Source organism: Nestor notabilis, unplaced genomic scaffold (assembly GCF_000696875.1).
Source record: "Nestor notabilis isolate BGI_N333 unplaced genomic scaffold, ASM69687v1 scaffold23158, whole genome shotgun sequence".
Taxonomy (NCBI): domain Eukaryota; kingdom Metazoa; phylum Chordata; class Aves; order Psittaciformes; family Psittacidae; genus Nestor; species Nestor notabilis.
Window position 1 is genome coordinate 5,679 of NW_009941805.1, and position 22,344 is coordinate 28,022.

General features: G+C 43.6%; 1 protein-coding gene across 1 annotated transcript in view; it reads right to left on the reverse strand.

Moving 5' to 3' along the window:
• SETD5 (SET domain containing 5) overlaps positions 1–22,344 on the reverse strand; it is a 37,003-nt gene that overhangs the window by 3,068 nt on the left and 11,591 nt on the right. The window contains 15 exon segments of the mRNA XM_010021077.1: positions 1,281–1,414; positions 4,367–4,644; positions 6,008–6,127; positions 6,130–6,492; positions 7,936–7,992; positions 8,733–8,986; positions 10,189–10,318; positions 13,688–13,930; positions 14,597–14,917; positions 15,778–16,059; positions 18,410–18,490; positions 18,693–18,939; positions 19,225–19,334; positions 19,759–19,876; positions 20,202–20,350. Of these exon segments, the coding sequence (XP_010019379.1) occupies positions 1,281–1,414; positions 4,367–4,644; positions 6,008–6,127; positions 6,130–6,492; positions 7,936–7,992; positions 8,733–8,986; positions 10,189–10,318; positions 13,688–13,930; positions 14,597–14,917; positions 15,778–16,059; positions 18,410–18,490; positions 18,693–18,939; positions 19,225–19,334; positions 19,759–19,876; positions 20,202–20,350 (2,887 nt within the window).

A 22,344-nucleotide genomic window follows, 5' to 3' on the forward strand; every position in this document is an offset into this window, starting at 1 on the left:
GCCACTCATTGGTTTCAGTAAGAAGCAGACCAGCAACTGGGGAAGGGAAGGTGGCTCACGCAACCTAAACGAGAATCTAAACAAGCTACTGAAGAAACTGCCTAAGTATGCAAAAGAAGAACATAAAAACATTTTGCTGCACTAGGATGAAAGAGACAAAAAGACTTTTGTCAGTTGCAGCATTGAGTTTTTACAGCTTGGAGTGGGATGGGTTTTGTGCATCAAGAAAGAATGGATCAATGTAGACAAGTGTTTAACTCCAGCCTAGCTCTTGGGTGGGACTGAAGAGCCAGAGCTGAATGGATTACAGCCTGGATTTTGCCTACTCTTCTAAATATGCCTGACTGCAAATGGTTCAGATCCCTAATCATCAGCAAGTTGCAATCGTATCAGCCAGGCGTCTAACAACAGTCCTCAGCTATGAGGAAGCAGGGGCTGATGGCAACAGACAGACCAAGTTATTTAAATACAGTGATCCACTGCTCTGAGTGCCAAGTGCAGTCAGGGTGCCGAGGGCACTGTCTGGTAGGGAAGAACAACTGCATTCAACAGAGACTGCAAAATAAACAAAAGAGAAATAACTCCGTTTCATAGCTGAGAAACTGGGCAGCGATGAAGTGATCTGTCCATCTCTCACAAAGTTCCGTCTCCCCTTTAGCCCTCAGATCAATAAACCAGGGCTATAATTCCAGCTCAAGTCACAAACACTGACCCTGTGTGCTACTTGGCGAGGACAACGCTTTATTCAGAGAAGAAAGGAACATCAACCCAGCACTGAATTCAGCTCAGTGCATTTCACACAACTGACAAATATCACAACTCAGGGAAATGATAACTTCAAAAAGAGCTGAAGTAAGATTTAGAAGCTAAATTAGTTCTTAGCACTGCCTAAAGCCTACCCCTGCATTTTAGTGTGATAATACATTTATCTGAATGTTCAGCAAACTAGAATTATTAAATGCTGGCACTTCTATCCCCAGTGCACAGAAGCAGTTGAGGTAATGCTGCTTAACCCATCTGTCCAAGGACAAAGAAGCTGTCCCTGCCAGAGCCAAGATGCAGGTAGTGATTGAATCAAATCTCTGGAGAATCTTGGAGGTCCTCCAGGTCCAAAAGAAGAGGGATATAAGCTCAATGCTTATCTGAATAGCAATAAAGTATGCAGGAGGCTCTTATAAGGCATTGAGAATGTTAAAGATGAAAGTACAACTAAGTTCACAGGGAAGTTTACAAAGCTATCTGAACCCACCAACCAACGGTTCAACAGTTCATCTTCCTACCTGCATCCCTCTCGACAGCACTGTCACAGGGAGGGGAGGTGTCATTTCTCTGGGACACCTTTGCACCACTTCGCAGCACCTTCTCGAGTATCCCCCGGCCCTCTCGAAGCCTCTCCACCGATGTTGGGACCATCCTGCAACAAAACCCCAGTAACAGCTGAGGATTCCCATTACACAGCTAAGAGTGATGTGACCAATGCACACGGGGGCTGTGGGGTCCTTGGCATAATCACAAGACACGTTTGGCTTTCAAGTCTTTGCTTAAATTCACTGGTATGATGTTAGTGCAAATGCAAACTCCTACCATAAAAGGGAGGGAATCGGAGACCACCAGCTCTATAGACAGATGAGGAATAAACTTCTGAACTGCTTTTGCAATGTAAATAAGCTCCTGTGGGATTTTACACTGCCAGTCACTGGCTACCATGACAGCACTGCCCTCAGAAAAACAGTCTTTGCTCTTATCAAAAACATGGTATAAACATCCAGAAGATCAACAGATTACAGGACACCTTATCCCAGGACAAATGTTTGAGATACAACAGCATTTTGGAAATCGTGGCATTGTTTTAAGGTTAGCTGCAATTATTTCACACAGATCACTTGTATTCAAACTAAAAAGAAGCAAACCCAATCCACCTTTATAACACAGTGTCAAGACAGCACAGTCACACCTAGTTTGGCTGTTTTGCCCAATCATGCTACTTGGTTCCATTTATTTTGTACTGTGCAAAATCTCCACTCAAGATTGGTGCTAGATCTTGTCCCATCATATACTACAAGTGTCTGGTCTGAGGGTGAAAAAGAGGTGAAGCAACTTTCCTAAAGCCAATGTGTAGAAGAAACAGAGCCACAGCCAAACCCCAGACCCCCAGGTCAATATTCAATCTACCATGCACAGGACCGTCCAAATCTCTTCAGAAGTATGTGTTTCAACCCATGAGATAGTTACCTTCACCAGGGATTCACAATGCCTTTACCCTAAACACTGAAGAACGTGTGCCTTAAGAATGCCTAAACTTAGGTATGTATTATAATACTAAATCACTGCATATACCATGTAAGCATGCAGCTTAACAGATTTCTGTATTTAATCATTTTCTTTTTAAAGATATACTGAAAACTGTGCTTTACATTAGCTTTATTTCTTTTAAATAAATAGCCCAGACATTAAAGTTCACCCCTCACTGAAGCAGAAGGGAGAAGGCGCCAGAGTTCACACCTCATGGAGGTGAATAGGGTGAGGGGGTGAATTCACACCTTCGTTGCTGCTATTGTTTTGCTGGAGACAGTGTTCTGCAAGGCTGGGTTTACTGGGCAGCAGCACATCTGTTTACATTGTGATGGCTGTATCTTGGCAACTGAAAGAGACAGAAACTTAATTTTTTTTAATTGAAAGCTACTGGCAATTATTGTAGAACTCAGCAAAAATCTGGACAACTCTAAAAATTAAGGCACATATTTTTAGTTCCCACCCTTTCCTTCTCTCCCTGGTATTATCCTATTGTGAATGTCTGGAAATGTATCTGGAATGTAAGCACTCAAAGATGAAATTGGGTCACAACTTTAACTCTGAAACATGCAGTCTCTAATATAGGTTTTAAGTAGAAGGTGACTGTACATTTGCTAGCCTTGCCCATTAGAACACAGAAGAATAAGAACTTAAAAGGCAGCAAATGTGCTTCATCCCATTTCAAAACATACCAGCATGGTTCCAACTTTACATCCAGTGTCCTGTAACAATACAATCTTTATTCCCACACAATACTTACTTACGAAACCATGTGAGAAACTGAAGCCAGAGCACCTGCTGATGAACAACAGATGAAGCTCGGAATATAAAACATGGTCCTAGAGCAATGCTGCCACGCCAACACCTCACCCTGAGCTATTATGTCGTTCCATTCAACTAGGTTTTTCTTTCACCCTTTTGCAGGCAGAAGGAAGTGGCACAGGAGGAGAAGGACACGGGATATCGATGCTTGCACAGAATAATACCTCATTATAAAATGATGATTATAAACTAATTATCAGCCTCAGCTGTGGCCAGTCCCAACATCTGGCAGAAGGTCATCTGGTAGACAGAGTACTGACAAATTATTTCTACTAATCACTGCTTGAAGAGTGATGAAGAAGTGAAAGAAACAGATCTTGTTGCTCCTGCAAATCCACCCAAAAGAATGGTTCTCAAGCACTTTCAACACAGACATCCTCCTCCTCACTGCTTTCAGCATTGCTCAGCATCTCTTCCCTTGCCACCCCCCACCATTACATGAGCTGTGGCACAGCTGCCTACGTGACAGATGTGGAGATCAGCATTAAGAAAGTTCTGCCTTTTAGCCTCTGGTGTGCAGGAGCAGAACTTGAAAACAAAGCAGCAGAGCCAGTGTACTACAGCACTCCAGCCAACAGAACATCAGAGTGCAGTGACACTACATAACACAATACTCTGCATCCCAGTGCTGCAGTACTTAATTTTTTGGACCAGATATTACAATTGGGGTCAAAAGTTTTTGAAGACCAACCTTTCCCCTTATCACACCTTCTCATGGTAACGTGATAAAGGTGTTTTTCCCATGCCTTTGGCAAGCCATTGACTGCAGTCTGTTAACTGCTTTTCAAGCTGTATCTGCAAATCATTAGGAAAGCTGGAGTTTCACTGTCCCTGCTTCTCACATGTCAAGTTGCAGAGGGCTCTGTTAGCTTTCCTTCTGAATAGGATCTGACTTACTATCACTCATGTCCAAAAAGAGTGGAGGTTCAATAAGAAAAGACCTGGATTAACTTCTCATCGCAAGAACAAGACCTTCAAACCCGAGACCATAAAAGTAAAGTGGTGGAAGAGTTAATTGTTTAACTTTGGATCTTTCAAAGACAGTTTATGATATCTAACCCAAGAACTAAAAGGGCAGGCTGAGAAGGCTGCTGGTATCCTTCACACTTGTTTAGCAATTACAAAAGAGAACAATGCCAAGAGACCCGACTGAATCCATCCAAATGCAGATATTGTTATGGACATGCCCCCTACAGAGTTTAGTCCTTCTCTGTGGAGCAATCTCAGGCTTGCTTGGAAGGGGAACACTCACCACCTACTGCTGATGTTCTCCTGGGATTTGCTGAGTGAGGATGAGGAACTAGCCCCCCTCGAGTCTGGTGGGCTGATGTCCTCCACGTGAGGCAGGGAGGGATGAGAAGGGGAGAAGCCACTGTGTGGGGAGGACGGGGTTCGTGCTGCAGAGCTGTTGCCATCTGTGTCAGTCACCGAGCTGCTGCTGCCCTGTCGGGTGGGAGTCCCTGTACACCGCATGGAGTCGCCTCCCTCCTTGGCTTCTTGTTTCCGCTTGCGGTACTCTAGGAGAGATACCTGGGAGAGGAAAATACAGCCTGAGCCTGGGAATGCCATGGACTAGGAGAGGGGGAGGAACAAGCCCCAAACCCATTTTAAAAATCTATTTCTCTGGGTTTGCAGATAAAACTTTAAAAGGTTTGTTGGGATTATAAAATCTGCCCAAACCAGCTCTTTTACTGGAGTGCCTGGAACGTGGTACAAATCTGGACCACTCACCGACTGCCACGCTCACCCACACTGTACCAACATATGACTAATACTTCAGAAGAAATATCCAGCTAGTCTGCTTCTCTTACAACCTGGAATTTCGCATTACTTCAATACATGGTTGTATATTCAACCATCAAGCCTCTATATCCCCCTCCTCTCAACACCCTGCTTTAGAGCAGGTTCCTGCTATGACGGTATTGCAAACTTCCAGTACTACCCCCTAAACAAACTACTTTCAGTAAATGTGGACTGTAGTTTGTGCAAAATACTCTCAGATTTGTCAAAGACACAAACCAAAAGGTCCCGGATAACACAGTCTCCTGACACAGGGACAGCAGACCTAAAAATACACATATATTTCTAGATGAGCACTTACCTTTCAGTGTGCCTTCCCCTTAAGAGTTATTATGAGGTACAGAGACACAAAGGACTTACAGAAGGCAGCTCGGCTGGAGAATTTATCAACTATGACTCAATGACTGTACAAAAGGCTTTACAATACTAAAATGTCGAAGAGGGTATTTACAAAAGTAGCTCAACGTACGAAGGTTTTAAGTGTAACTTGGAAAAAAATCAAAACCCTCCAGAAATGGAATAGAAATAAGACATTCCATTCAGCTGGACACTTACACAAGTGAACTGAGAAACCAATACACATTTGCTTTCTTTAAACAATACTTCTGTAATTTTACTTTCGAAGAGCTAAAATTTAAGTAACAACCTTCATCTACTTTTCTTGCAATGTTACTGTTTCCATAGTAATGTCCTAATATGTTCTCATAAACAGCCTATGTTTTCTTTTCAAACATTAGACCCTTTTCCCCAGTAAGAACTCTTTTCATCCTGATAAATAACACCTCCACCAAGAAGTACAGCTGCACTGTTATTCCTCTGGGTCTCATCTCAGTTGAACAACTCCCAGTAGAGGTATTTTCATTGTGATCTTTTTCTTCCACCTCTCACATCAAAATCCTGCCTAAAGGGTAGCTCACTCTCTTAACAGCTTTTAGATTGTTTTCATCCAGGCACTGGATGCTTGGATTACTTGCCCAGACTGTATTTCAGTTGTATTCTGCTCTCTTTGTTCTCCCTGTAAGTCCTTCCATGGTGCTCACTGTTTCCACTCAGGTTCCTGCAATCTAAGACTTCCTTTTACAGGAATACTTACCTTCTTCCTTTGTGGAGGATTCTGAGGAGCAGATCTGACGCCTTCACAAGCCCTCTCGCCGCAGGGAGACATGGATCCATGCACTGTCTCTTTAAGCAGCCCTGACTCGTGTCTGCTGAAATCTACTTCCGCAGGCGATATCCTACAGCAGGAGAGCTGCAGCATCCTGCTTCCGAATTCATTGGCTTCCTCTCCCCCAAAGGAGGAGATCCCTGCAACAACCCATCCACACGTGGCATAGCGTTCAATGGGGAGAAGGCATACATTAAATTAAACTCTGTCCGAAAAGCCTGATCAGAGCTTCGTAGCAGCATCTGTGCTTCCCCACTTTTCCCTGGGAAGTTCATCTCTGAAGTAGAGTTTATGGAGGGTTGTGGAGCCAGATCAGAGGATCCAAAGTTGAGCAGCAATGGCCGTTCTGGGCAGGTGTTTGCACTGGAATCCAGGTACCCACCCTTCAAATCCACGTCGGACCGGAGGCAGAGCTGGAAAATCCAAGAAGGATATAGGAGGGGAAGTCAGAAAAAGGGTCAGGCAAGGGTGGGGACTGAAACTTAAGTCAGAAAGTGCTCTGTACAACGCTAGCTTATTGCTTCTCAGTTCCTTTTTAATTCCCCCTTTGGTCCTTTCCTGCACTATTTCACTCATTCTACAAGGAACAACTGAAACTAAGTAAGAATCAGTTTAGTTGTCCAGAGCAAGATACCCTTTGTCCTTTAGCAGTCTTACTGCAGCAAGAGGATAAGGGTCAGCACTATGCCTGAGCAGTCAGCGAAGAAGTCATTTTCACAATGGCCTCATACGTCCCAAAGTTGATGTTAACACATAGTACTAACTGGGTTCATTTTGGGGAGAGAACAGAAAAGATCTGCTGTCCATTTGTTGTTCTATTAGCCAAATTCTTGGCTGTCCCAAGTCAGCCACTGCTAACTTCCTAACAATAAAATGACCAGGATCTCCAAGCCATTTGTTTTCACTTATTGTGAGCTTTGGTAATCTCTAACAATAGTACATTCATTTCATTTATATTGCATTTCTACATGTTACATTCTCTAACAAAACCATAACGCCATCATCTTTGTGCTGTCACAGTTTCCGGAGCACTAGGCACTGATACAACAGTATAACCATTTAGCTGCTTGAAGTGCCAAAAACCCTCCAGGGCAACTGCATAATCATCTCCTTCACCATGTTAATATGTCAGGATCTCAGACAATGAGCGTAACTGACAAGATTTCATCCTCTTTGCAGAACTACAGTGCTTAGGGAAAAACACAGCAGCACCAGGCACCAGCTCTGCTCTACTGCTGCCACTGAGAATGCTTCCTCTGTCACACTGGAGATGAGCACGTACTTTCTTCAATGAAACAGTCTCTGAATACTTCACACCTCATGTTTTACAACAGGCAGTAGGTAAACCAAATGCTACTTTCTGGCATCACCTCAATGTTTTAAAGTCTGCAAGTGAACAGGTGATAAATCCAGGTTGAAGAGAGCAGGTCACCACTGTCTCCTCCTAAGTCACAACTAGTCATGAAAGCTTTCCCCTTTCTTCCCCAGTAGGCAGTTTGCTGCTACTGAGCAAATATCACACAGCATTTATCTGCTGGGCTGGGGCTGAAGCTGATGATGGTATTTCCAGGGCCTCCAGACCTCTTCCCTTCACTTCAGTAGCTGAGACTTACCAAGACTTCACACTGCCTGTTTCCCATCAGCGTCAACAAGTGAATAATAAATTCCAGTCCTCAATTTGTTTGCTCTCTCGTGATAACCCTGAAAACTCTTCTCAGCCTCACTGTGACTAATGCTCCACACTTATTCCCAGTCACCTCCACACTCCTCACCCCTCCCCTCCCACCATGGCCTCGATGAACACACAAGCACACACACTCTGGCCTCAGATGCAATCGACACAGTGTGATAACTACCTCGGGTGACATGGACTCAGGCCTGTGCGCAGGGGAATTCTCAGGGGAGGATACGTTCTAGAGAAGGGAAAAGCATCTTGTTATTCATCTAAGTCAAGAAGCAAAATAAAATCAACTGAAAGATAAGCACAGAGGTTAGCAATGGCTATTGTAAACAGAGTACCCCAGGAAACAACCCAGCCTGGATGGCAACTCCAGTGGTTTCTAAAGCATCCTGCAAGCACAGAGACAGGACTGGGTAACCATGCTTCATGCTATAACTTAGGACCCAAACCAGAAGACATACATGTTAAGAAGCATCTTATTCTTTGTATTTCTTATACTGTCAGATTAAGAGTCTGCACCATGAAATACAGAGAAAGCCATTTACAGTGTTCAGTCTGAGAACAAGGCAGAGAGGAAAGCCTGGGTTTCTAACTAAGATCCCCCAAACGCTATAATTAACTTCCACAGACATTGTACTAGGCACACTGGCACAGAGATCTGGAGTGGGGAAGATGACACTGAAAAGCCTGCAAAATTTGGGAGCTACTGTGCAGAAATGGAGAAAAGAAGTAGATTAATGTTACTGAGAGCTACAAAGTGAGCGGAGGCTGGGCAGCAGCAAGGTTTGACTAGAGCAGGAGATGTGGCCACACGTGGAATAAAGAAGAAAGGCAGCAGTGCTCAAGTGACACTGTGATGCTGCTCAGCAACATAACCACATTGTCAAAAAGGAAGGTGTCTGTAGTGCTACCTCTGCTGCAAATATCCCCGTTCCCCACTTTTTGGCACTCCCAGTCCCCGGTCACATTCACCTCGAACTGTAGTGGAGTATTGCAGCGACTAGCAGCCAGAGAAGGAATTGGTGAGAACATGATGCCGTAACCATTGCGACTCTCCTCCTCTCCTGGCAGTGACGAGCAGGGCGTAGCCAGCTGTGGGCTCGCTGAGCCAGGACCTGAAGGGATGGGAGGTGGAGGGGTGACGGGAGACAGCGGCCTCAGCAACTTCTTCACATTCTGCTCCATCAAGTAGCGAGACTTCCACTTCTTCAGGGGACTCAGCAAGTCTGAAAAACAAACTGAGCTGAGGACAGGGCTCAACCATTAACCTTAACCATTAACCATGTGCAAATACACGCTGTCTCCTGCCCCCTATTTCCAGCTCAGATGGAGCCCATGAATCTCCAATGCGACTATGAAAGATTCCTTAAAAATATAAGTACCTCTAAAGTACTTCCATACCAATCTTGAGACATGTCTAGATACTGATAACAGAACTATACATGATTAGGAACACACAGAGAACAAGGAAACGATATATCTCAAGTAGAAGTGAGCACAAGAGGGAGCTAGGGGAAAGGAAGATAGGAAAGGATAGAAAGAGGAAAGGGGTCAGAGGACATGTCACTTTCACTGCTAAAAACCACAGGCAGCTCGGTTATTACCTGAACCTAACAGTTACCTACAGGCTACACCAATACAGCCCAAACACATTTCACTCCCACAAAAGATTAATGCCTTTCCCTTAGGCCTACCCATATTCAAAACAGTATCTTTTCTGATGCTCAGTTTGAAGAAAAAAAGTATTCAGTAAATCCTGCAGTTCAGTTGTTTCTTCTTCAGGTGTTGCTCAGGGATGTGCATCTATTGACTCTGGCATTCTGTTCAGTTCCTATTCATCTAACTTTTCAGTAATCAATTCTGTATTTTCTGCATGATGGCTAGCTTCCTGTCTGTTGTCCTTGGAAAACTGATCCCTGACTGGGCAGATCTTCACCCTCTTTCTCTGTAGAAAGATTCAGACACAATATTTAACCATTCTGCTGCTTTACTCACAGATTTTAGCTCCTCCATCTTTGAGACTTAATCATTTGCTCATTACCTACATGCCTGTGAGACTTTGCTATATCTTCCTATAGTCAGTAGATGTTTATTCGTCCATCTAACAGCACCCTGCTGAAAAGAGATGATATTGTACTCTTTTTTGGCTTTTACCTCTATTGGACTAAGCATCACACAGCACTGAGGTTGATAAAGCAAGATAAACTGATTATCTTTTCACAGAATACTGAGAAGCTTCACACATGGTCAAGCTAGAACAGGTCTGCAGAAACTTGAATAAAGAGCAAAATAACAGTCTCACCTGCCATAAAGCTGTGCCATCAAGCAGCAGTACACACTAAGATCACATCCTGCACAGCTGCTTTTGTTATTCAGCAGCTTCCCTGGTTTCACTAAAGGGCCCACACTGTTGGTGCTGAGCACTTACCTGTGTCATCTTTGCAGATGCTGGAAGAACTGCTGCTCTCGTTACTTTGGTATAGACACTGGGTTCTGTTCTCTTGTGGAGCTGGTGAGGTCTGAGTCATCCCCTCTTCCAGGGCTTGTTTGATCCAGCGCTGAAACAGAACAAGACTACATAAGCGTGCAAACCCTCTGGTACTTCCTATGTTGTCTTGCAGGATGCACTCAAACCCCTACACTTCAGTGCAGCAGGACAGACTGCTCAGAACACTGCTGTTACCTCCTTCGGGTGTGCTCAGACAGGAATCTCTTAGAACACAGCACTGAGCCTACCACCTACTGTGATAGGACTGACTGCGTGCTCCTGATGTGTTCTGGGCATCAGCAGTCTTCAGCAGTAACACAAAGATAAGTAGAGAGCAAATCATAAACAGATTAAATGCAAAACTCTGGCAGCTGAAAACTATTACAAGGAATCTTAATTAAAAGAAATGGAAGACAAATATGATGAACTATCTTAAACCCCTGATTTTTGGAAGAAAGAAAAAAGAAAAAAAGAAAAAAAAAAAAGCAAGCTGTTTCCTGCCCAAGAGCACACACACACTGTCCCCCTGATCCACTAAGGCACATTAAAGCTTAACACAGACTCTGCTATAACAATTCCAGCAGAGAAATGGCTGAGTTTAATCACATAACAATTCTTCCAGGACCGTGCTTGCTGCCAGAGACAAAAGCAAAGAAAAAACTGTGATAAAATGCAAGCAGCAGTTTCCAAGGGGGGTAAACCAAGAAGAGAATAATAAAGGCAAATCTTTTCCTCAGCTGCTAATAAAAGAGATAAAAGTCACAGTGGTCTTCTGAATACAGACAATAAAGAATGTTTCACATCTCATGCAAGTGAACATGAATTGAAGTCTCAGCAAATCTGCCCTGTATCTTGATACAAACCAACTCCTGATGGCAGGCAGGAAACCTTTCTTGCTTTACTATAAAGAAATCACCACCACAGTGTAAGAGAAAACATAAAGATGATTCAGTAAAAAACCAGCAAACTGCTGAAGAAAAGCAAACAGTGGATTGCACTCGTGTTGCTGGACTCACTTTACCAGCCTCTTCTTCTCCCAGAGAGGTTTAAAATCATAAGTTACCTTTCAGATATCCACAGTTCATCTGCACACCAGCAATATGTGTCCTATTAGAGATACTCGTATGTGACTTATGATTCCTCAAAGTTATCTGAGTGCATCAGAAACTCAATGGCCACAATCCTCCAAGTGAAAAACTTCAGTGTGAAGATGAAGAGCAGGTGACAGGATCTATTTTGATGGTTTTCACTACTGCACAGTCAATGCTTCTCTGTTCAAATAGAACTCAATGGGTTCCACTGTGGCCTCCAGGGAAAGCAAGAAGTGCCAGCCAGTCTGGAGCACTGCTACCTCAGATGGGGCATCTGATCTGACAGCCAAGTCACTGTGCACCGTGTGATTAACGTGAGCAGGTTATACATTTCAGTTTCCTTGCGAGGTTCAGACATTGGCAGGCTTTGGATGCAAACTGAGATCATCAGCTGAGGGTTTTTGGCACAATCCTCAGTAGTTTAAGGAAGAGGCCTGCTGACAATCCAAGAAAATATGTGATCTATTCAACAGCCTTTACAAATCAACCTTTTTGACTGAGCAGACAAGACAAAGATCAGGTCTTGAGAGAGCAAAGTCATCAAGTTCTAGGCCATTCCTAGACCTCAGCTGGCTGAAAGAGAGGTCTTCTCCCTGAGAGCTTTCTAAACATTCCTCAATGTGAGCAGAGGCTTTTCTACATCTCCAGACCATCAGTGATGAAACCACTGAATGCTACTAAGTATTCTCCACGAAAAAGCTCAGGACTCCTACAAAAGTGAATGAAACCACTTACTTGAACAGTTATGGATTATTTCTTTTCAAAAAGTAGAAATCTAACAAATTACTTTCTGCAACATCTGTTCTGGAAAAATTATGGGCTAGAAAACTAAGGGGTTGTTCTAACCAGCACAGGACATCATAAACTGAACATGAATCTACATCAACCTGCCAAAAGAAAACTCGGTCATCATCCTGGGATGCACAGGATGGGTGTAGGCTACGAGACACAGAGCAACTCTCTGCTCTGGAAATGTCCCAGCTGCAACACAACATCCTGTTTTGGACACTTTGCTTCAGGAAAGATGTGGACTAAATGGAAGTCATCCAGGGTGAGAGTAGTCCACTCCCTCTCCAGCAGTGAGAATTACCGATGACTAGAAAAATAGCAACTGAAGCAAGAGATTGGAAGACTTGTTCCATGACAACAGTTTTCACTGTCTTGTGAGCTTGCTACTGACTGGTTGTACATCAAACACACCAAACAGACAACTCAGAATAGCTCTGACAGGTTTGCTCTCGATGCTTCTCTCTTCCCTGAGCCTCAAAGACACTGTTACAGTTCAAAAAAAGCAGCTCCAACCTTGAAGTTCTCAGCTCAAAGATGCGTGGGGAGATTGCCCGGGCACATGGAAACAAACATGGCTTTGTTCATACGAGTATATGTGAACAATCAAGAGCTTTACCTGTGAAGGATATATCCAAGAGAGACCTTAGCTTCTTTTTGTAGGTGCCTGTTAGGGCATGACAACAAACTGGCTGAAGGTAGAAACCATACAGTCCAAAGCTTCTCTGTGGAAAAGCTCCCTCAAAGGCAGACGAAGAAGCCAGGACGTGGTACCTGGCTGTGAAACCTACCAAGACTGGAAGATCAGAAAGGATTTCCATAGAATTGTTCTCAAGCAGTCACACGGAACTGGAAGAGCCTGTGAACAAAGCTGACAGGCAACAGGAAAGACGGATTCTGATAGAAACCTGACTGAGCAAACTAACCGGGACTACTGTTTCCCTGTGACAGGTAACTGCTAGCACGGCCACATACCATCTCTGGAGGAATGAAGTCCTCAGCTAGGCTCAGTTCAGGCTTCCTGCACAGCCACAGGTATCTGTTGTAGACAGTCTATGATCCCAAATAAAGAGCTGTGGGCTTGCTCTTGCAAACAGGCAAGCCCACAGCTTTACTAAACAACAAAGGCTCTCCAAAGACAATGGATCTTGACTGAGGAATGTATTCTTGAGGTCTTTTGCAACACTGTCTTATCCCCACAATGCCAACCATCCTCTGACTGTGAAAGTAGTAACGTAAAACATTCCAAAGGCAACAACTAAAACTCCCTGAATCACATATGCTGGCTAAGAAACAGCCACTGCAGATTTGAAAGTACATGCTTCTAAGAGAAGCGTCACAGAACAGTTGTTCTACCTGGTAAAAGGCCAGGACGAAGACTGAACCCTGGCTAGAAGGGGGTCAGCAGCCATAATGTGGAGACTGCATCGACACACCAGGCAAGGCCAGCCCAGCAGGAACACATGGAAATAGGCTCAAAGATGACATAATGACTTTACAGGGATGCCAGTAAGAGCTTGCTAACTACAGAGCCCCTGAAGGGAAGACATGAACAAACATACCTTTTTACAGGAGCTGTAAATTCCATCCAACAGGAAGGGCCTTCGCCGTCTCTCGGGGTTGAAAGGTGAACCAAAACGAATGTAGTGTTTAGGTGTGGTACAAATCAGCGGGGAGTGGACGAGACCTGGCAACATATTCAGGGTAGTTGCCAAAACTGTTGGGTCTGTAGTAATGCGCAGAGGGCATTCAATAGGGCACTCCTGCTTCTCTGCCTTGTCATTGAGCCATTCCGTAACAAGATACTGAAGGAGAAAACACACATGTCAATGCAACGAGAACAGTTGAAGAAAGGCAACATGGCACAAAGGTGTATGGGGAAGCAATGCACTGGGCAGCCTGTGTGCTAAAACCTCCCTCCATCCTCAACAGGAAGGAACACAGACAAGACTTCCTGAGTCAAACCCAATTCTCATCTGTTGCAGGCACAACAATAGGCAATCCAGTTTTACACAAGCAGCTTCTTGATTTTATGCTCTATTAAACTTATTAGAAGGTTCTCACAAAACTTGATCACCTTGTCCAAAATAGGTATCCAGCTGCAAGCCTAAATGCATGATTGGCTAATGGCCACTAATGGCCAGCATGTGGCAGTTGACACTAGCTTCTTTGCCGTAACTAGAAGTGAGACCTTTTCCATTGCATCCATACTACCCTGTTGGTGTCTAAGGTCTGTGCAGATTTGTCATAAAGATCAGCTTATTTCTTTTTCTGATCTTTCTGTGTAGAGGGATGAGCAGAGGTTCTGAATCATTAGGGCTCTTAAACACTATAGAACAAATATTACTGTAAAAAATAAAGTCACATAATTCCAGCTATTTTGAAGAATGGTTTCCCTTGAGCCAACTCTTCCCCAAAGGCCGCACAAAACCTCTTTTTCCCCTCCAGTTTGAGCACTCAATCATATTTACCTTTTTAGTTTTGGGGTACTTTACTGCAGCTCGATTGGACTGAGATCCTGCAGCCAGGACAGCAGCTGGGTCAGATCCTGTTAACTGTCTGCCTTCTCCTGGACCTTCTACATTGCTGACATCTGCTGTGGTTACCAAGCTGGCAGTGCTTCCTTCCTCTGGAGCAGCCTGTGTGAGTTCAGCTTGCTGGGAAGTGGCCTGTTTCTGCCTTCTCAGCCTTTGTGCTGAACTGGTCCGGTATCGAGAGAAGCGGCTTTTCGGTCGGGGCCTGGAGGGTTTTGCTGGAGCTGGCTTAGCAACCGCTTTTTCAGGGACAGCATCCTACAATATAAAGTGTCGTCAGTCCAGGCACCTCTGTGAGTGTTCCTTTTCTCTGCATACAGCATCAAGGACTGAGATCTACTGAATGACACTACCTGACTCTCAAGATCTGGTAGGACTCTGTACTGGCTCCTAAGATGGCTTTGGGGACCCTTCCAAAACACTGGCACATTATCCTTTTGTCTGCTGTGTTCTCAAGGGGGTCAATCAGAACATTAGTCTTAAGGAAGAAAGCAGCAATATGAAACTTGCCACTTGTCTCAAGGCAACTGGTCTTACTCCTGATCTGAGCTGACATATATCATTCCAGGCAAGTATCTGGGCCCTGCCATATAATGGGAACACATGCATCCAAAGTAGACCAGGCTGAAAAAACAAAGAAAAGGCAAAGAATTCCTCAATCACTGCAGTTGTGCATCCAACTTAAGCTCACACCAGTACAGAAGGGGCCCACTTGGTGAAGGAGCTGGTCTTGTTCAGTCCAGAGAAGAGAAAACATAGGGGAACCTAAGAGCAGCCTTCCCACATCCTGACTGAAGCCACCAAAAAGATGCAGTGGTGCATCAATGTACCTACACAGAAATGAGGTTCAGACTGGATACAAGCCAAAATTGTTTCACTGTGAGAACAGTCATGAATTGGAATTGTTTTTCCAGGGGGACTGTTCAATCTCCATCCTTGGAGGTATTCAAGCCAAGGGTAAAACCCACGCCACCTGGGCTGACCTCGGAGCTGATCCTGCCTGACACGGAATGGATTAGAGACCTCAGGAAGCTCCTCCCATCCTCAATGATCTCATGATCAGATCTGCTGCATCTGAGCTTACTACAAGCTATTAAACAGTCCTGTCTTCATCTTACCATTAGTTGTGAGGATCGTCGTGTGTTCACCCCAGTACTGCTGTTACTGTTAGAAACACTTGGAGGAGGAGCAGCAGCAGCAGCACTAGCACTCAGTGCTGAACTTCCATCCTCAGTTTCAGGAGTCTCTGTTTTTATCTCCTCCAGCTCAGGAGCTTCAGAACTGACGCTGATTTCAGCATCAGTGCTGTTACGGTCTGAGGGTTGCTCTCGTCTCCTCTTTCTCTTTTCCAAGTTTTCAAACATGTGCATGATGGCTTCTACCTTCCTGTCTTCCCGGGACTAGAACACAAAAGTAAATTTATGTCAGCACTGCAAATCATGCACATAAAAAGAAGGAGGCAAGAACAGATATGGGATGCAGCACAGGAAGGAGAAAAGCTGCCAAATAGCAATGATGAGAGCCAGAAAGGGGACAGAAAGAAGCAGTTCTTTCCAGATATTTGCATTTTTCAATGTGGCAAATTTCCCAGAACAACAACAAAATAATCATGTGTTCATAGAGCAACTAGAAGAACTAGACCTTGTTCTTCAATAAGACCACTTAGATACTACTGAGTTACATTTATAAAACAGCCACAAGGAAATGCGTGATTTTGAAGAACTAAAAACCATAAGAAAGAATAAATAGAGTGAAGAGACAACTTGGAAACAAATAGAGCTACTCGCTAATGACCAAACATTAGAAGCAAACAGAAGCCAGAGGCAACAGAAGTGAAGCAGTAATTTGCAGCAAGTATAACACACCACACAAGCTGACTAAAATGATCCAGATTCATTCATTCCCTAATGTCAGGAGATCACTCAGCTCAAAAATAAAAGCTCTTGTCTAAGAAGCTTACACAGTGGGTAAGAAAAAGAGAACCTGAGAAAATAGAGGGGCAAAACCAAAGGCATTTATTAGGTAAACAGAAACAACAGGAAATCTTATCACCGAGCTGTGTCAGAAGTAATTGGAATTATGTATGTAAAAGGCCCAGCACAATTAAGACTGGAAAAAACCCAGGCTGAATAAAGTGAATTTTAAGACCTGGGGTCAAGTGTCTTCTGAAACTTGTGATGGAGGAGAAAGTACCTTGAGGCAGACAGCAGCACTCAGTCACAGCAGCCTGGCCTTTACAGCTCTCTTAAAAAGTACTCCATACACACCAAAAAACCCCCCACACCAGAGACTGAGAAAACTATAGATACATGTATTTACCTGGTGCCAAGTATAGAAAACTCAATCTCCTTAAAGGAGATTAACTGGTGCCACGTACAGGAACAGAGCTTACAGGCTCATAGCAAACTAACACTTCCTGAACTATACTATCCCAGGAAGAGATCAGCTTCTCTGCTGAATGAAATCTTCCCCCCAGGTAAAGGGCAGCCTGATGCATGGCTGCTCCTGTTCAGATTTCAGTAGGAACTGACTGCTTTATCTTGCCTGTTCTAAAAAAATCCATGAGATAAGCCAAGGATCTCCCACTGGATGGCCCTCGGCTCTGCGCTAGTTCCACATTTAAAGCATTCTCAGGAAATTTACACATAGAAGATCCCTATCTCCCATTAGAGAAAGACAGGAGACTACGGGATTTGGTGAATAAATGAAAAACAGGGAACTCCTTGTTCCAATATATTTGCTGGCTGCTAGAAGGATGGGAGCACTTTTTCCTTTCTTCTTGCTTGGTTTGTTTGGCTTTTTTGCTCGTTGGGTTTGGTTTTTTGTGGTTTTGGAGGAGGTGTACTTCTTTTTTCCTTTTTTTTAATGGATGGAGCCAGAACAGCTCCATTCACATGCATGAAACATTCTATTCCAGGAAGCATCCATAGGAAGCACAAGAAAAACAAAACAGCTTTACCCAGTACAGATGAAGGCTGAGAATGAACTGTGCTATCAAAGATCGAAGAACACTAAGGAATATTTTGACTAGGACAATAATGATTTGGAAGCACAAAGGAATTTTGTAATAAAGAACATAGCAAATGTTGTTGACTTGTGCCAACAACACTGTTCGTGGTCTTCCCTTCATATTAACTTCTGCCACTTGATCCTACCCCTTTCCCACTTGGCAACAAGTTTATGAACAGGGAACAGATATACATTAACAAACCTAACCCTCTAAAACAGGTCAAGTTTTAACAAAAGTCAGGTTCTGGTTCATCATATGATCTAGTGGAAAGCGCCCTGCCCATGCCAGCGGGATAGACTAGATGACTTTTAAAGGTCCCTTCTGACCCGTACTATTCTATATGGCTCCACAAACTCTTGTACTGGCAATAAGGAAAGGCAGAAGGAATGTAAAAAGGGTGCATTCACCTTTTTGGAATCTGGTGCTGATCGTCTTGTTAATGGTGTGTTTTAGAGCATAGAATAGCTCTGAAAGTAACACTTAAACCTTTTAATTAGGAAAAATATACATATATCTTCTAATCTGCAGTGCTCTAACATAAATCCTGTGATGTGGAGTCAGTCTGTGTGGTTGGGTTTTTTTGGGTGGTTTTGGGTTTTGTTTGTTTTTAATCAAATTACTGAAGTCTACTAACAGTTGGAATTTGTGTTGAAACAAGTGAAATCACCACTTGGACCTGCTGGTCACTGCATGAAGCATCTCCTAAGGGGGAGGATACCCAGACTGAGAAAGGTACTTGCCCGTCGGCTGTGGACCAAAGCTGCCTGTTCATCTCCAGGCTCCTCTTTCTCCCCTTCTTGTTTCTCCTCCTTCTCTGCCACCTGAAAGAGAAGCCCAGACTTAGTATGTCAAACTATCTGGTACTGTCATAAAGCTACCAGGATTTCTGTGGTAAGCTAAGGTGCTAAAGGTTTAAAAAAGGCCTCCTGCAGTTGCTGTTCTGAAGATCCCAGCGCTGTAGCACATCAGATTCCACCCCACTGAATGAGAAAACCATGCGTAAAGCAGTGTCAAAGGGTTTACCTCATTGTCACTGACTGCTGCAGGTCCCTCAGGAACTTCCTCTGTTTGCTGACTGCTGTTCTCATCCGAAGCCATGCCCTGCTGTTCCATTTCCAGCTCCTTTCGACGGGCTTTCCGCCGGCGTGTTTCTGCCCCAATCAGTGTGCCTAAAACAGGTGGAGGTAGGTGTTCTGCAGCATTTGGGCTACGTTTCTGCACAGGGCAATTCCGGTTCCCCTTGTGACACGCACAGTCCACTTTATAGTTGCTGCTCCAAAACACAAACATAATTTGTGTCACTCTTCACTTCTCAACCCTTCTACAGAGACATTCAATGCATCTCCTACTAAACATCTCACCACGTGCCAAAGCAAGGACAGCAGGCTACCTTATGGCCTCTATTGGAGAATATGCCAGCAGAACTGGACAGAATAGCCGGAAAATGCAATTCAGTAGAAAACGGAGCAAAATGTAGAATGCGAGGAAAGGGCTGGAGGAAGATGTCCAGTCCAGGAGGGCAGTGGAGAGCTCCTGGGCGAGGTGAAGGACTCACCAGATGTTGTACTCATAGTCAAAGGCGATGGTAACCTCTGTGTCCTTGGCAATGGTGGCAACAGCATAGATACACAGGTGGATCATCCCATCAGCAATCACATGACGAACCTTGTTAAACAAAGTAGAGAGAAACTAACATCTCCACAAGTCGCACTTCTTATTTCCAAGAGGGAAGCCTCCTCTGCAAAGTAGCTCTTACATATTCCATGAATAATTACCCCAAATTCTCCATAGGGAAAAGCCTGCTTCACGGCTCTTGTCTCACCCTGTGCTTTTCCACTTACACTTAACTACCACTTGCTTACCCTAACTTACTCTGCAGTCAATGGAAAGCCGTAAAAGAAACCTTCTCCTTCCAAGCAAAAAACCCCTTGTGTTCCCAAACTTTCTCATCTTCCAAGCATAAATCACCAAACAAGAAAGAGATACAGAGAATTTACCCCATTTACTTCATTTAAGTTTGAATATTCATAAAAAGGGAATGCATTAAACATGGATTTGCAATTACAGTGATAGTGAAGGAAGAATTTACCTCTGCATTTGGAGTGCAGGACCGCCTGATGAACCTGGCATCGTTACCAAAGGTGCGGGCATCAACACACATTTCAACGCCATTGAACTTGGAGTAGAAGAGCACAAAGGGATATGGCCTGGAGAAGTAACAGAAGGTCTCAATCCCCAAATACCCAATTCCCATGGCATTTATAACAGGTATCCCTCACTTCACTGGAAGCAGCACTTCCATCAGCGCTACCGCTCTGGATGCTTAAGCACTTCCATCGTCACAGTTTAACAGATCTACTTCAGAGGGGTTTGGTTCATAAGCAGAGCATCAGGCTGAGGTTGTACATTTGATTTCCCATTTCTATGGATGGCACAGCTGACGAGGGCCCTGTCAGAGTGCATTATCCCATAGAGACACTAGTCTCTCCATGCCACGATGCTCTCATACTAATCACTTCATAGTACTCTTACTTTTTGAAGAAATGCCCATTGACCTCGAATTGCTGCCGTAACATAACCTTCCCTCGATACTCAATTATAAGGGTATCTAGTGCCAAGTCTCTTGCTGCCCTCAGGATCTTCCGGTGCTTCTGAACCCGAGTCACCCTTCCCAGCTGCAGCTGTAACAAAAACCAGAGCAACAGATGAGAATTTAAACCAAAGGCTTTTAACTCATGAAGTGTATTTTACCTGCATGAAAAGAGAAATTACTCTAGTGGCAACACACAGAAACTCTGCCAGGTGAATATATTGTTTACTCTCTAACAGTTTAGTAATGACCAATGATTTTGATAATATTTATCAAAAGCAAAGAGTATTTATTCCTTTCCTTCAACAGTATGTTTCACAAATCTATCAGACCAACAATTTCAGTGTTGCAGCTAGGAGGCATAATCAGACCTGTCAGTTGCTGCTAAGGGGGAACTGCAATTATGGCCACTTTCACTGCCAGAATAACTCAAATCTTCCCCTAAATTGTGGGTTGTCACACATTCAGGGGAAAAAACACAGGCTTTTCCTTCTGCAGAGGATGGTAAATTCCAGCTAACAGGCCAAAGATTTCAGCTGGCAATTTCTATCTCCATCCAGAAACTTCTCTACATCTGCCTGCTCCTCTGCTGCTGTGGATTTACTATTTTACAAGAAGAAACAATTTTTTAAGTAAGCATTTTCCTGTATCATCTTTATGTTATAGTCTAAAACCCTATTACAATGGATTTTCACAACCATGTGTCTTGACAGTATGAAATCACAACATTCTTTAAGCACAGCCAACCAAATACAACACATTTTATGGAATAATGGAAGGGATACTACAAGCACTGAAAGACTTCTTCCATAAAAACAAAGTACTTCTCTTGTTTAACAGATTGAATCTCTCTGCAAGTAAAGATCATGTGAAGATGGCTGGCTGCCTCACCACGAGAGCTGTGCCTGCTTCTTCCTAAGCATGCTACTTACTGCTCATAAGGACCCGGTTCTGAATACTTTTCCGGAGTGAATTGAGGCGTAAGTGTTCTTACTCCAGCAATAATAACAGTCATCTATCTAAATTAGATGTAAACTACAAGATTTTATTAAAAGCAAGCTCCCAACTTTTGCTGATAGAACTTTCTTGTTAGGAACAGCTACTGAGCACACTGCTCAAATGGATAAAAATCACATCAGCTTCAGAAGGGGCTCCGTCTGGACAATGACATTCCAACCTTGTGAAAATGAAGTTAATGCCTTAAGGCAGCAGTCAGAACCAAATGAAACCCTCCATACTGAGTGCATGAGCGTATAGAACCACAGATAGTATTTTTTTTCAGTAGCAATCTTGTATGTGCTCTGAATTAAACCTCTATGGGAAGAAGATGACTTTCATTGTTTTAACACGACATTATACTGCAGATCTTGGATTAGCCAGTAAAGTAAGATCTGTTTGATGACTTCTCCCAGGTCCAGGATAAAGATAGTTTTATAAAAATATTCTTTAGAAACCTACGCAGATGGAAGTAATGGTCTTGCTATTCCAGATCTCCTCTTCTCTCTTCCATACCGCTGCATCTGCTGGCAATGGGAAAAACCTGCACGTACATACTAGAGACTCTGAAAAGCCTTGCAGGGTGTCATTCACCTATCACAGGTCCTGATGGGAGCTCACAGAGGATTCCTGAAGTCCACTGAACTAGCATAGAAGAAACATGTTACTTCCAGACTAAGAAGCCAAACTGCTGGCCCTGATTTCTGATCAACTCATGACATGAATGAATTATAGGATAAGACTGTTTGCATTGCAAAGAGTAGTGGCTAAATTGCTTTAAAAACATTGGATACACTTTGTACTATCCAACTGTGGTAACAGAGAATAAATAAATAGAACTAGTTTTGTTAGTGCTTCACAGAAGGAAATAAGGAGGAAGTCCCAGAAGTTAGCAGGTACATTAGGACTGAGACACAAGCATGTTTCCAGTTGAGTAATTTTGTTTCTATACTACCACTTGGTTTGTTGTTACAACCAGTTTCTCATCTAAGCTGGCCCTATGCAGGAGGGTTGGACTGGACAACCTTCAGTGGTTCCTCCCAACCTAAATCATTCTACTGCTCTACCAAATTCTCTTGGTACCTCTCA